The 16,127-nt window shown below is 43.8% G+C and overlaps 1 protein-coding gene across 4 annotated transcripts in view; it reads right to left on the bottom strand.

Moving 5' to 3' along the window:
* The window catches only part of FGD4 (FYVE, RhoGEF and PH domain containing 4), a 157,157-nt gene that overhangs the window by 111,757 nt on the left and 29,273 nt on the right, over positions 1-16,127 (bottom strand). The window contains exon 1 of one of the 4 annotated variants that reach the window (XM_084800968.1): positions 12,244-12,406. The exons of 2 other annotated variants lie outside the window; for them this stretch is intronic. In XM_084800968.1, the coding sequence (XP_084657094.1) occupies positions 12,244-12,253 (10 nt within the window). In that variant the 5' untranslated portion in view covers positions 12,254-12,406. Of the gene's footprint in view, positions 1-2,129; positions 2,495-12,243; positions 12,407-16,127 lie in introns of those variants that run through there. One more of the 4 variants, XM_084800970.1, reaches the window with a different exon arrangement.

Genomic DNA, 16,127 nt, shown 5'->3' with positions numbered 1-16,127 from the left:
AGCAGCATTGCTCCGATATGGACTGGCCTGCAATTCGAGAGGCTCAGTCCAGGTCACCCTCCATGGTTGCTAAGTTTGTAGTGGTTGATATAACAAAGACTTTGAGCCTTTTTTATTCTTTCAATGTAATATGTCTTAAATGAACCTAGATATAGATATTTTTAATTACAGAAAAGGAAAAAATTCGTCATGTTGCTATTCACGTAAGATAAAATAAAAAATTGCACTGTAAGGTCAGAGGTGAGTGAATGGCTGCTCATTTAACCCTTTAGAGAGAAATGGCCCTCTTCCCTGTAGTCCACACCTGTCTTGGGCATGGAGGGTGCTGTGCCCTCAGAGGTGAGGGAGCTGGGCACTGGAACTGTTTGACATCAACCCAGGCCATGTTTCCTTTCCCGAGTGAAAATTCTTTTAAAAGATTTTGATCACACTTTATCAAACTTTGTGTGTGAATTATTTGTTATGCTAGAAACTTGAACAAACAAGCAGGATCTTAATAAATGTGCTTTTAAGTATAGCGTTCAATGCCTACACATCTGGACAGACATCTGCTTACAATTACCCCCTTGCTAATTGAAGCCGATAACTGGAAAACAGTAGTACATTCGCAAACAGTCAACCGGTGAAGTGTAGATTTATATTGCCCTCTTAGTGGCCTAGGTACACACTAAACAAATCGCACCACCATGCTGTTTTAGGTTGCCAAGACACAGAGTAATTAAAGCAACAGTAATATCACAAGAACACATGATTTGGCTTTAGAAACCTTAAATTATTTATTGATTTTGATTAGTAGAACTTTTTCAGAATCACACAAGATTAGCTGGAAACTTTGTATAGTTACTAAGGAAGTTTTCAGGTAGACACATGTCTAGTATTGTTGCAAGGTGTTTCTTAAAGATAATATGTACTAGATTAACTTTCATATTTTAAAAAACTCGATTTAAGTGCAGAACACCAAAGTTAACTACAGATAATGCCAGAAATCCACAGAAACAGTTAGGCTTGTGAACTACAAATGAAATATAAGCTGTGTCCTTGACTAATACCAGGTTAACTAATTTCATACTGTTAGAAGAAGAAGAAGAAAAAGAAGAAGAAAAGCACAGCACCTATGAGCATCCCGTCTCTAGCTCTCTGCGTGGCCACTGGCCCACTAAGACAAACACCCAAGATGACAACAGGGTTCAAGTCTGACTGAACTGCACAGGCAAAGCCTTAATTACAGCCCTCCCTACAGAACATAAAATGGCAGACCTGCTAAACCAGGGCGCTAATGCTGGGGTTTCAAAGGCAAGAACACTGACACAAAAGACACAAAGTCTCCAGAGCATTGGGCTATTTCCGTCTTACACTTTTGTATTTTAGGGCACAGTTTTGGGGGAAGGAGACACAATGCTGCTTTACAAAGGACATAGTAGTCCCTTGTCTGAGTTACCAACCAACCTCTGAGCCACAAGGAAAAATGTCAGTCATCCATTTGTTAAAACTAAAATCTCCTCCCGCAGCTGACAATATGCAACACACATTTTAAGCAGCGATGGCCAAAAGAAGTAACAATGACAAAGGAAGTGCCTCTTCCTTGGTTTACCCCTCCCTCACCGTGCTGAGCCTCCATCTGTCACTACAGCACTGTCACATTGTTTCCACATGCTCTGGCCCTTGAAAGCTGGACAGAAGCACTTACACCAGCATCACACTTAACACATGTGGCCCAGCACAGACCTTCATTTTAATATAATCTACAAACGCCGCTGACGGGAGTCATTTCTCAAATGAGAGCGAGCACTGCCCGGGCTGTGGCCGTGGGTGTACTTGAGCAAGAACACTGGTGTAATTCACTGTAGAAGCCATTACAAGATGACTGTCTGTTTGCCACATGCAAGGACCGCAGTACAAGCTCACAGGCAGGAAATAGTTTTAAACGTTGCCGAACAATTCTGACATATAATGGTACAGGCTGTCTAAATCAATAAAAGGCAAGTGTGCAAGCATGGGGTGGGGTGGGGCAGGCGGGGCGGGGGAGGTTCTTACCAAAGAGCTTAGGGCTTCCTTTCCTTGACCACAGAGAGAAGATACTCACACCAAATGCGGTACAAACTGGATACGCAATGCCACCAGCTACTTACCTTAGAAAAGCCGATTTACTCCTTGTGGTTACACGTCACAAATGGCTGGAGACCGACTCCCTTCATTTGTTCTTCCAGTGAGCCAAACGAAGCCTCCCAGTGGCCCAGGGCACTGCAGATAACCTCACACTTCACAGCTCCCTGCTAACCCCACGTTCCCAGCCCAGCAAGGATAATCACATTCCGGCAGCGGGGAGTGAACAGATGGCGGATTCCATGGTAACCAGCCCTCCTCAGGCGATTGGTAGAAGTATCTGACTCGGGCTTATTGGGGGAACAATCCTAGTCTTTGTGCTCCCGCCCCGCGAAGCCCAAGTGAAGAAAGTGCACAGCCACGCACAGGGCTTGCTCAGCAGGTGTTTGGCTATTTAAACCAGGCAGTGCTGACCGACTAAAAGCTTTCTGCAAGTTGACCGCTGCCAGGACAAAGTCCTAATGTTTCAGAGAGGCCGGTCTACTCCCTTAGGAGGAAAGGTCGCAGAAACTTAACTGCACAAACAAAAAACCTGAAAGTTCACTTGCAAAGTCAAGATAGCACGTCGTAGAAAACTAAGCTGCATCAGCAGGTCAGTTTTTGATCTATAATCCCCATCAGAATGGAAAGCTGGTTTTATATTTTTAAGGGGTTTAAAAACAAATACATAGAACATCTTATTTTGGAAATAAAATCAAGTTTAAAAAAATTAATTTGTTTTAGAAGAAAACCGTGAGTTATTTTTTGTTCTATATTGAATGAGAGGAGAGGCTCTGATTATTTTAAAATCTAAATCTACCTAGAGTCTTACTCACTCATGATAAGCTGCAATGCCTTGGTTTTGTACTGAATGGCTTTAATTTATTTCTGCATTCATGAAGGTTAGTGCTGACTCAGCAGGAAAACTGCCCTTTTCTACTTGTCTCCACTACTTAGTGCTGTTCACTAACACATCAGAGATTAATCCTTGGAAGATGATGGCTGAAAAAAAATCAAGCATACCACACAGAAAACACATACAGGGAATGATTCATGCCCATGGGCACTCAAAATGGCATGAGTAAACATTTTAAAATACAAGATAAAAAATTTAGGATAAACACCAAAAGAAAACGAAGTGCATCTAGTGCATCGACACTGCAGGTTTAACCGACTCCTTTATCAGCACTCTGTATCACATACTTCAGGGTTCTTTTCTTGGCATGAAAAAGAAATATAATACAGATATTAGAAGGAAAAATATAAATATTACTTGAAGCTGGAATAAACTTATCCCTATAAAAATAACCAGAGGGACCAAGTAAGATGCTTCTTTTAAAGTGTCAGAAGTTTAGTTTTAGGAAAAAAAAAACCAAAAAACATTTTAGCAAGACTTAGTTTGCAAACAATGACTACAAAGAGAAAAAGAAAAAGAAAGAAAAAAGAAGAAAACTAGACATAATATCGTCAAGAAATGTAGATGAGCTATTTGGGAGGGGGGGAAAAGCATAAACTCTTACTATAAGAAATCATTTAAGTGAATACAAGGTGTTGAAAGATTCTTAGGTACACTTCAAAGATCCTAAGTTGGGGAGCTTCAATATACTTAAGAAGTTTATTTATAATGTTTTAAACTTATTTATTCTTTTAATTTATATACAATATAATGTTTTTGATCATATTGCCTGCATAATCCATTCTCTTTGTTTGTTTGTTTGTTTGTTTTTCCGAGACAGGGTTTCTCTGTGTAGCCCTGGCTGTCCTTGATTCATTTTGTAGACCAGGCTGGCCTTGAACTCACAGAGATCCACTTGCCTCTGTCTCCGATGTTACAGGCGTGTGCCACTCTTATACCCTTTCTGCTTATATGAATTTTTTAAAGAAGCTGAAAATATCAAAGAAGATGTTATGTAAAAGAAGCAATAGGAAGGCAGTTAAAATCATTGACCATCTCAAGCTTCTAAAACTCGTTATAAATAAGCATACACTCATTTCCCAAGCCTACTACTCTAAGGCAAGCCCTGAGGACTCTCTATTGACTCTCTCTACGTGGTTAATAAACAACTCACATCCAGCACTCCACAATCCACAATCCACTTCTGACTTTCTACACAGCCCCGGTGTTGTGCAACTTACACAGCTACAAAATGGCGACCCTATCCCTTCAGCACTCAAGCTAACCCCCTAGGAATGCTGTTCCTTACCTTCTAATTGCCATAACCAAGTACCTGATAAAAAGCAACTTAAGGGGGGGGGGAGGACTTATTTTGTACCCCAGTTTGAGAATGAGGCCTGCCATGGCGGAAAGGAGTGCGGATGGAACAGCAGTGAGACGGCTGCCATGCTGCATCCACAGTCAGGGAGCTGAGATGACTTCCTGCTCGGCTGCTTTTACCTCCCCACAGAATGGTGCCGCAGTGCTGAGCCATTCTTCAACCTCAATTAACTCCATCTAGAGACTGCCTTCCAGGCGTACCGAGACGTTTACTTCCGAGATGAGTCCAGATTCTGCTACACTGCAGCCATCCTGACCCAAACAGGAAACTATACTTGTCCGTCTAACCCTGAGACCCCATACCCAAGCCAAGTGCCACATGCTGCAGTTCCTTCCAGTCCAGCCATCCGTTACCTTCTCTACACCCCATTACCCGGCTAAGACACACGGACTCTCTCCTGGCTTCCTCAGTAAGTCCCTAGCTGCATTCTGCCTCCGGTTTTATTAAGAGGCCCAAATAATGGGCTCCAGGAACTTCTGCTTCCTACAACTTTTTTCTGCCTTCTCTGAGATTTCGAGGTAAAGCCTGGCATTGTGCCGTCTCACCACAGTCTCAGTAACTTGGGTGATGTTCACCCCTGGCCAGAGGGACGCACCTGTACACGTCTTCCCTGCACCCTGGGGAACCCTCATGTCCGCGGCCATGCATGCTATCTGAAACTCTGGGTTCCAGTGCCAAGGGTATTATACACAGAACACTAAACAAACATGTGGCGTAAATTAAAAACAAAAACAAAAAAAAAAAAACAAAACAAAAAAAAAAAAGGCCTTATATAAATTTTTCCTCTATTGCAAACCTAGAGGTATCCTAAGAATCCAATATTGTATTAAATTATATAACTAATAATATCCATATCTTGTACAGGCTATTATGTTGCTTTGGGTTAAAAGTAATAAACACATGAATAAACAAAAACAAGGTACAAAACAAACCGCCTGTAGGGGCCTGTTCTGAAACAGAAAACCAAGATGAAAACAAGTGGTGAATCAAAGCTGTTTACTGCAATGGTATGGGGGGGGGGGAGCAGAGATGGAGAGACTGGGGATCGGAGGAGGCAGGGGAGAGAAACCAGTCAACCTGGGGGCACGAAATACCTTAACTAACACCCACACATCCAGTGACCTGTTTCCCCCACCTAGCCTACCTTTCTAATAATCCAGTCAGGTTAGCATTCTCAAAATTCAGTCACTACTCAAAGCCCCATTTCTGAACATATGACCTTCATCCAATACATGAACTTTAAGGGAACACCACATACAAACCTTAACAATAGTTATCCACCACACAAAAAAAAATCATATGGCAAAACCCAAAAGTGTATGGTGTATTATTAATAGGGGTGCACAATATATTCAGTTCTTACGATGTGTCACGTGCTGTAATAAAAACTTCACAACTGCTTAAAACTCAGGTAGATATTGTCTTTATTGTCAGATTATCAAGTATGAAGGCTGAGTCACAGATTTCAGGGACTTTGTTATGTATTTTACCACTGAAATTTGAACCTGGTTTATAAACAACAAAGCCTGGATATAGGTCACTATGCTATACCAACGCATGTATGTATGACAAAGCCCTCACTGAACCACACGTGTCAGAAAAAAAGAAGGTGTCTTATGTGTCTTTTCCATCACTGTGATAAAACATCATGCCTGTGGTGGTTTAAATGACAATGACCTCCATAGGCTCATATATTTGAACACTTAATCACCAGGGAGTGACACTATTTGGAAGAATTAGAAGGAATAGGAGGCTATTTTTTATGTCAACTTAACACAGAATAGTATCATTTTGGAAGAGGGAACCTCAGCTGAGAACATGCCCCCCACTGGACTAGCCCATTGTAAATTTTCTTGACTGATGATTGATGTGGGAGGTCTTATCCCTCAAGAAATGGTGTGACACCTGGCTGGGTGGTCCGGAATGGTATAAGAAAGCAGGCTGGAAGTGGTGGTGCACGCCTTTAATCCCAGCACTCGGGAGGCAGAGGCAGGCAGATTGCTGTGAGTTCGAGGCCAGCCTGGTCTACAAAGCAAGTCCAGGATAGCCAAAGCTAACACAGAGAGACTCTGTCTCAAAAAAAAAAAAAAAAAAAAAAAAAAAGAAAAAGAAAGAAAGAAAGAAGAAAGCAAGCAAGTAGCCTGAACAAGCACTGAAAAGCAAGCCAATAACAGCAGCATTCCTCAATGAACTCTGCATCTGTTCCTGCCTCCAGGGTCCTGCTCTGACTTGCCTGGATAACGAACTACAGACTGTAAGATGAAACAAACCATCTCCTCCTCCCTGGGCTGCTTCGCTCGGTGCTTTATGGCTCTATTGCAGCTCTTACTGAGAACACATTTACGTGGGGGCTCGCTCACGGCTTCAGAGAGCGTGCCGGCAGGAGCTGAGAGCTATATCTTGATCACCAAGCAGAGAGAGAAAAAGAGGGCTGTGTATGAGCCTTGGACACCTGAAAGCTCACCCCGCCCCACACACAAAATGCTTCCTCAAACAAGCCCACACCTCCTATTCCTTCTAATTCTTCCAAATAGTGTCACTCCCTGGTGATTAAGTGTTCGAATATATGAACCTATGGAGGTCATTGCCATTTAAACCACCACAGGCACGATGTTTCATCTCAGTGATGGAAAAGACACATAAGACACCTTCAGTCTCTCTCTGGTAGCCTATTTACTCTTCCTCTGAGTGCCACCACATCTCCCTGATCTTATATTAATGTTGATACTAAATATAAAACATTTCAACCTAGAAAAAGTGCATAGTCTTTAAATTTTCAAATGTTTTATAAGTTCAGACTCTTTCTTGAATATTCAAATTCTCATAACTATAGGTTCTTATCAAACAAACAAACAAAACAAATTGAATACTTTCTTATTCTAAGAGGGAAGAACTGAAATCCCTCAAATCCTAGTAAAAGTTCAACAGTGTTGCCGGGCGTGGTGGCACACGCCTTTAATCCCAGCACTTGAGAGACAGAGGCAGGTGGATCTCTGTGAGTTCAAGGCCAGCCTGGTCTACAAAGCGAGTCTAGGACAGCCAAGGCTACACAGGGAAACCCTGTCTCAAAAAAAAAAAAAAGTTCAACAGTGTTCAAGTTCACTGTCAGACTTGTGTGACTCATGGTCAACAGTGTTAAAGCTCACTGTCAGACTTGTGTGACTCGCGGTCAACAGTGTTAAAGCTCACTGTCAAGACTTCTGTGACTCTCGGTCAACAGTGTTAAAGCTCACTGTCAAGACTTCTGTGACTCTTGGTCAACAGTGTTAAAGCTCACTGTCAGACTTGTGTGACTCGCGGTCAACAGTGTTAAAGCTCACTGTCAGACTTGTGTGACTCGCGGTCAACAGTGTTAAAGCTCACTGTCAGACTTCTGTGACTCGCGGTCAACAGTGTTAAAGCTCACTGTCAGACTTGTGTGACTCGTGGTCAACAGTGTTAAAGCTCACTGTCAGACTTCTGTGACTCATGGTCAACAGTGTTAAAGCTCACTGTGAGACAGCGTCTGTGACTCATGGCCTCCAAAGGACTTGCCACACACAGCTTGTCCCACAGGCTCAGGCTGCTGCACTCAATGGCTGCCACTGTGTCTGGTGTTCTCTGCGTGTTACAGGCATCTCCAAGGTTCTAGGGCTTCTGTCGCTGGGCTGAGCCTTCACCATCGCCTCTCCTAGGCTCTAAGGCACCTTCAGCCCTGGCGCTTCTACTGCAACTAAGGTTGCACCTTCAATAACGGCCTCTCGCGGCCTCTGCTCAGGGGCTCCAGCCCTACCACACAGCACCAAACCTCAGCTGCTCTCCTTGACCCCCCTCATACCTTCAAAAGCAGCCCCATGTGGGTGACTCTACAGGTTACCAAGGTCAGCTGCCAGCATGAGATACAGCTCTGCCCTCTCGGGACCACGGCTTCTATGTGCTATCTTTGAAGAAGTAGTCTCAGACTAGCCAACGATGCTGGACTCTTCTTAATCACTAGTTTCTCAGCTCCAGCTGACCAGCATCAATTGTTCTAGTAAAGTGCAGATTTCGCTTTAGTGGCTCTTAATTCAAAATACCACACAAACAACCCCGATACAGCGTTTGCTTCCTTCCCTCTAACCCTTCACAAGCAATGCCTCCACTGGCTGCAGTCCTTTCTACCTTTTTAATCTTCCAAGCACCCACAGAACAGCTCACTGAGCTCAGCACACTTAGCAGCTTTTCTAGCCCAAAGTTCAAATGTCATATTACAGTCCTTCCAAAAACAAGGTCAGGTCTGTCAGAGCAATGACCTTTGACCTGGTACCAAGTTTTTAGTTGTTGGCTTTTCTATTGTTCAGGTGTTGAAACATCCTGGACAAAAGCAACTTGGTAAAGAATGGTTTTATTTCATTATAGCTGTAGTTCATCATCCAGGTAAGTCAAGGCAGGAACTCAAGGCAGGAACCTGGAGGCAGGAACCTCGGAGGACATGGAGCAGCGATGTCTACTGACTTGCTCTTCATGGCTTGCTCAGCCTGATTTCTTATATAATCTAGAACCGTACACTGGGCGATTAGAATTTCTCCTCCTCCTGCCTCTACCTCTTGTTTGCTGGAGTTACAAGATGTGCTAACAAGCTGTGTTTATGAGGTACTAGTGATACAGATCCCAGGGCTTAAGGCATAAAAGGAAATCCTCTGCTAACTGAACTGTATCCTATCCCTCTAATTTGGTGCTTGAACAGAAGACAATGTAAGTGAGAAGAGATTCCTTCTTGTACAGATTAGATATATAGATATAGATAGATATAAATATAGATATAGATATAGATATAGATAGATACTTCATTCATCTTTCTCTTCTAGGACCAAAAACCAAATTGCTATTTCAGCATGTCCATAAACAGTATAACTGTACTTACACTCAGCCTGATTTATACGTTCAGGAAGGAAATCCCAGCAAACACTTATTCACATATAATTTAACAAACACAAAAACTGAAGCTCTCTCTCCTTAGGAGAAACATACATTTTCTGAAGTAAGCTATAGAAAAGATCAAATGTTCCTAATTAAAGAAAGAATTAGTTAATTATCAGTTGTTTTCCCCAAAGAGAATACTCCTCGTTTGTGCCATGTCACTTAATCGATTATGGTGGACAAACATTGATCAAGACTGCTGTGCTAACTTGCTCACAGGACACAGCCTGACAGGCTCTCAAATGTGGTCTGTTAGTGTCATGGCAAACCACACTTAATATCTTTTAAATACAAATTCAATTTGTTTAGCAGACTTAGAGCAATTTCAATGTTCAGTCTCTGCTTCTGTATTGTTTTCCCAAGTACATATGTCCTACAGGTCATGGTAGGGATTAAATCCAGGGCCTGTGCATACTGGAAGCACTCTACCCTAGCCTATGCCCCAGTCTTATGTATGGTCTATTTCACATATGTTGCAGGATTCACTGACATAAAGTCACTTACAGCTAAGTAGAATACAAACATCAGGATTGTTTCCTGTCATTTCTAATGCCTGGATAGGGATTTATCAATTTTATCAAGCTTTCCCAAGAGATTACCTTTTGCTTCTTTTATTTTCTCTATAGTATAGTTTTAATTTTCATGCTTACCACTGCTTTTTTTCTAGGTAGAGTTAATTTGCTTCCTCTAGGTTTATAACAGATTCTTGCACCAATGACTTTAGACTTTTCTAATATATAGTCTAATATAGGTGCAATAGCTTATATGTTGCAGGCAACTGTAGAATATGCTATTGAAATAATTTTATTTATAAATATAAAATTTTATTGCCTCTGTGTGTGTATCTGTGTTCATATGTACACATGCACAAACCATGGCATATGGAGGTCAGAGGACAGTTTGTGGAAGTCTATTCTTGCCTTCTCCTTGGGTGCCTGGAATGAAACATGGGTAGCCAGGCATAACAGCAGTGCCTCTACCTGCTTAGTCCTTTAACTGGGCCTATGGTTTTGTTTTTCAATTGCAAGGAAGTTCTTCAACATTTATTGCTGCATCATAGCCAGATCCAAGTCTTATGCATGTACCTGTTTGTCTTAATACTTACTTAAAGATCAAATTAGTTACTGAGAAAAAAACCAATGGAAATTTATGAATGAAAAGTCAAAGATTCTTGATGTATACAGGTTATGTATAGGCTACAGAACACATCAAACACTACAGTAAAGAACTGTCTGGATGGACCGCTGTATTGATATTCTATTTTAACCTAATTAGAGAGACCATAACCCAAAGCCCCATAATCTTTCACTGAAGGGCTATTCTCACCTTCAAAAACAGTTTGCTTCCATTGGGCAACATGACACCATTTTGTCTTCATTCTCCAGAACACTAAAATCCCACAAAAGCCCACTTGTTAGTAAAAACAACTCTGAGTGACTGACAAATTCTCACATTCCTGTTCTGCCCTGAGAGCACTGTATTAGGAGAAACAGAATGAAACAGAAAACATGGTCTATGTTAGAAGTAATTAAGTTAAACCACAAACAACAACAACAACACACTGAATTTAAGTTGATTCTGGTAATGTCAAACGACAGAACTCTTAATCGAAATGCCAGAGTTGCCACTGAAATCGGTCCTGTCTGCAAATGTCCCCTCTGTGTCTCACTCTGCGTTGTCAGTATGGAGAAAGCACAGGCTTGTGGGCACATGAGGATGTGACAGTTTCAGAAAAAGTGAGGTCTGCAACTTCAAATGAAATCTGAATACACTATCGACTCATATATTTAAGGTCAGGTACTGTTACTATTTTAAAATCAAGAGTTTAAGTAATAATGGGGCTTTGTCCTAAGGCACCTTGCAAGGTAACCTGAAACACCAGTGTTCTTCTCAACATTATCCGTAAGCCAAAATTACAACACAGAACGTGTTACAATCAAGGCACTAACTAGCCTGTCACGCAACATCATAAAATGCCTGACAGGAAAATTTCCAGAGAACTTTTAGTAGCTTGAACGATGACATAATAATATATGACGGAGTTATGAGAAGCACCCAGGTCCACCAACACTGCAGTCCTGGCTTTGCAGGAGCACAGGAGCTCAGGAGAGCCTCCAAGCTTTACCAGCACGCGACACCAGATATGCCTGGAGGCCTGCTTCTCTCCCTTTCTTGCTCGGCAAAAATGAATGTTGAAAAACTTTTTTTTTTCCTAAACGAATATATTCACATAAATTGTTTTTTGTTCTGTGCGTTTGGTTAGTTGGTTAAATACGAAAATATAAGATTATAAGATAATATTCTTATTATTATATTATATATTATATATTTTATATATTATAATATAAAATAAGAATGTAAGATTAAGTAAAATATTAAGAAAATCTGGTCAAACAAACCAGACTTCAGATTCTGATATATCAGACGTGATTTCTCAAAAGCCTCCAGGGGGGAGAATGATGATAAAGACCACAGGTTTTCTTGTTTGTTGGTTTGGTTTGGTTTTTCCAGACAGGGTTTCTCTATGTAGCCTTGGCTGTCCTGGACTCACTTTGTAGACCAGGCTGGCCTTGAACTCACAGCGATCCGCCTGGGCCTCCCGAGGGCTGGGATTACCACGCCCGGCTTGACTCTGGTCTTTTTAACTCACTTCTACAGCTGTTGGGAAACACTGTTATCCTATGAACCACAGAGAAAACGGCTGCTCCTTCAACTAGATCTTGGATAATGAAAACAAGAAATAACACATATTAAGCAAAGAAAGAAATGGCAGCATAGAACTTTTCTGATGAAGGGTCAGAATAACTTTAAATCATAGTGGAAATATTCTTAATCAATTCATACTGATGAAGCCACATGCCAGCCACCCAGTCTGTATACCCCCAAAATTCTGTTGTTCTCTCCTGAGATTGTTCTGAAACCGTGGTCATAAAATAGCAGTACTCACCACACCCCATAAAATATTCTTTTCAAAAAACAGCTAGCAGCTCCTGTTTCTCTTCCAATCGATTTATCTCCTGCCTCTTGAGGAAAGGGAATTACATCAGTCATTTGGAGGTGAGATTCTTATCAGTCTGCAGTTAGATAGCAGGCATGCATCTTGTGTTAGACGGACATGGCAAATGCATAAAAACAGGAACTGCAGAGTTGTTTCATAATGGGCCTCATTGTGAGGACGCCCCAAAAAAGGACACAGTATATTTCAAAACCCCAAGAAAGTATTTCAAAATGTAGTGAGAGGGAGAGAACCCTGTGGGTGGGATAGAAGGGTGACGCTGGCTAGCTCCGTGCAATTTAACTATAGCACAGCCATAACAAAGATACTATCCTGCCGTAATAAAGATAAGATGATTGGTTCAAATGAATATTTTGGTTGCTTATAATACAGGCTTCTTAGGACACCTAAAGAGTAGGCACATGCATACTCAACTTTTACATAATAATCTAAATTCTAATTTCCCTTTTTGTATATTTATTTTCATATTATAATCAGACCCAGACTGTAAAACCTCGGGTCAGTTCAGTTTCATAATCCTTTCAACAAATTACTGTATTTCTGAAGAAGGCTCAAGATAAACACTACGGCAGTACCTTCCAGTACTTGAAGGATTCCAATGGGCACAGCAAAATAAACACCTAAAACAACTTAGGAACCGGCAAGTGGCAGCATGGAAGAGACCCACTGGAGAAAGACACCCAAAACCCAGTCAGGGCGGCTTAGAAATGTTCCTGTTGGATTAAGGTGCCATGGCCTCTGCACATGAACGTCATAGAGGGGAGCTCCGGCGCACACTTTCTCACTGCAATTGTCAATGGCACGTGTGAATAGTGAGCCTAAAGAGTATTCACTGTGTGTGTGTGTGTGTGTGTGTGTGTGTGTGTGTGTGTGTGTGTGTAATGTGTGTAGGGTAGCGGTGTACATGTACCACTGGGCGTGTGTAGAAGTCAGAGAGCAACTGTGTGGAGCTGGTTCCCTGCTTCTGTCCTTATCTGGGCCACAGGAACACAGGCAGGCTTCTAGGCTCCCGCTGCTCCCTGCAGACATCAATGTACCTGCGACTACTGTGTGCTGCCAGTGAACACTGTTACAATCAGGAGCCTTGCAATTTGATCTCTGAGAGGTGAATGGCATCACAGCACCCCAAGGCCTGAAGCTTTCCAAACTCCCCACCCCCACCTCCGGTCCCCAGCCTCGCCCAGTTACTGACTGCTGGTGGACGGGAAGTGCCATCAGTGTGCTCAGGCATGTGTCTCTGAGGTGTCAGCATTCTTGGATCCCTCTCTGTAGCTCCGAGGCATGTGGCAGGAAATTTGAAAATGAGCACATGCCAGTGTACTGAGCGCTAAGCTGACACTGTCTTGCTTTATTGTCATGTCCCAAGGAGAAGGATCTTAATGAGTAGGTTGGCCCTAGGCTGGCTGGCTGGCCCTAGGCTGGCTGGCTGGCTCTAGGCTGGCTGGCTCTAGGCTGGCTGGCTGGCCCTAGGCTGGCTGGCTGGCTCTAGGCTGGCTGGCTGGCCCTAGGCTGGCTGGCTGGCTCTAGGCTGGCTGGCTCTAGGCTGGCTGGCTCTAGGCTGGCTGGCCCTAGGCTGGCTGGCTGGCTCTAGGCTGGCTGGCCCTAGGCTGGCTGGCTGGCTCTAGGCTGGCTGGCTGGCCCTAGGCTGGCTGGCTGGCTCTAGGCTGGCTGGCTCTAGGCTGGCTGGCCCTAGGCTGGCTGGCTGGCTCTAGGCTGGCTGGCTGGCCCTAGGCTGGCTGGCTGGCCCTAGGCTGGCTGGCTCTAGGCTGGCTGGCTCTAGGCTGGCTGGCTGGCCCTAGGCTGGCTGGCTGGCTCTAGGCTGGCTGGCTCTAGGCTGGCTGGCCCTAGGCTGGCTGGCCCTAGGCTGGCTGGCTGGCTCTAGGCTGGCTGGCTGGCTCTAGGCTGGCTGGCTCTAGGCTGGCTGGCTCTAGGCTGGCTGGCCCTAGGCTGGCTGGCTGGCTCTAGGCTAGCTGGCTCTAGGCTGGCTGGCTCTAGGCTGGCTGGCCCTAGGCTGGCTGGCTGGCTCTAGGCTGGCTGGCTGGCTCTAGGCTGGCTGGCCCTAGGCTGGCTGGCTGGCTCTAGGCTGGCTGGCTCTAGGCTGGCTGGCTCTAGGCTGGCTGGCTGGCTCTAGGCTGGCTGGCTGGCCCTAGGCTGGCTGGCTGGCTCTAGGCTGGCTGGCTCTAGGCTGGCTGGCCCTAGGCTGGCTGGCCCTAGGCTGGCTGGCTGGCTCTAGGCTGGCTGGCTGGCTCTAGGCTGGCTGGCCCTAGGCTGGTTGGCTCTAGGCTGGCTGGCTCTAGGCTGGCTGGCTCTAGGCTGGCTGGCTGGCTCTAGGCTGGCTCTAGGCTGGCTGGCCCTAGGCTGGCTGGCTCTAGGCTGGCTGGCTGGCTCTAGGCTGGCTCTAGGCTGGCTGGCCCTTGGCTGGCTGGCTGGTTGAAGACAGGGTCTCAGTTTATAACCATGGCTAGCCTGGAACTCACTTATGTAGACTTGGCTGGCCTTGAACTCACCAAATTCTGGCTGCCTCAGCCTCTTTTGTGCTGGGATTAAAGCTGTGTCATCATGACCCTTATTTTTTAACCTCCTTTTCAATGTTTCAGCAGTACAGGAAGCAAAACAAACAAACAAACAAACAAACAAAAGCAAAAAAAAAAAAAAAACCAACCAACCAAACAAAAAACAAACCAAAGAATAAAAATTTTTTACAATATCTCATAATGATTCAAAGCATAAAATTTTACAGATACAACAAAATCCTATACTGTTGACTTTTCAAATCTTTCCCACTGGCTGGAGCTTTTCATGGCCCCTGTACTATGTGGCTGTAGCTGTGGGACATGTGGCCCTGGGTGAGAGTCTTGTGTTCTATATCCATGGCTTACAGCTTGCCCCATTAGACTTCATAACACCAGATATAACTGTAAACAAAGCAGTTTTGACCAATTTAATCCCATATGTTTACATTTCACAGTGGTTTAAGAATCCAAAATTTCAATCAACTTGGCTTAATGGTAAAATCAGTAACCCCCAAAATTATGAGGCTAAACCCAAAAGTTCAAGAAAGGAGAATATATATCCAAAGCAACTGCCTTATTCCATGTCCTCACCCCAGGCACACCGGGAGCAGTTACAGTGTAAAACGTGGCTATCTGCTATCCTTACAAGAGCTCGCACTGCGAGGCCTGACCAGGCACGTTCCACTGTAAGGGAAACAGGCCACCTGCAGTCTTGATGAGCACTCTATGGTCCTGTCACAAACTGCTCTCTACAGCATGTGGTCCTCTTCGTAGCTCAAGTCCTCCCCTCTCCACATCTAATCCACTTGTAAAATTTAAATTTCCCAGCATCTTCTAGCATCCTGAAGCCCAGCGAGCTATCTTGGTCTCAATTAGCTGGTTTGCTCTGAGAAAACGAGAAGAGAATTGTTACTTCCTCAAGGTCATTTTGACCCAGAAATAGCATCAGGCTTAAGGCCTGCTTGCACTTCCTCTGTGGTAAGCTGCCCTGGAGAGTCAGTCCCCAGCAGCAGCACGCAACACGAAGCATGGGGAGTGAAAGCCCTCCCAGACAACTTCCCTTCCTCTCAACATCTACCTGCTTCCTTTTAGCCCTTAGCCTATATGTGCTACAGTATGACTTGGAGAAAACCCTAACTGCTTTAGTAAATAAAGAAGAAGAAAAAGCATTTGTTCACTTATTTATTTATTTATTTATTTACTGGAAATGAACCAAGTATTTCAATTCCCTATTACAATACAGGACCCCCTCTTATAAGCATGCAGTGTCCTGTGACCATAACCCTGCTGTTTCTCCTTTCT

The sequence above is a fragment of the Acomys minous genome (assembly GCF_964271855.1).
Source record: "Acomys minous genome assembly, chromosome: 11".
NCBI lineage: Eukaryota > Metazoa > Chordata > Mammalia > Rodentia > Muridae > Acomys > Acomys minous.
This window is presented reverse-complemented; position numbering and strand designations above follow the sequence as displayed.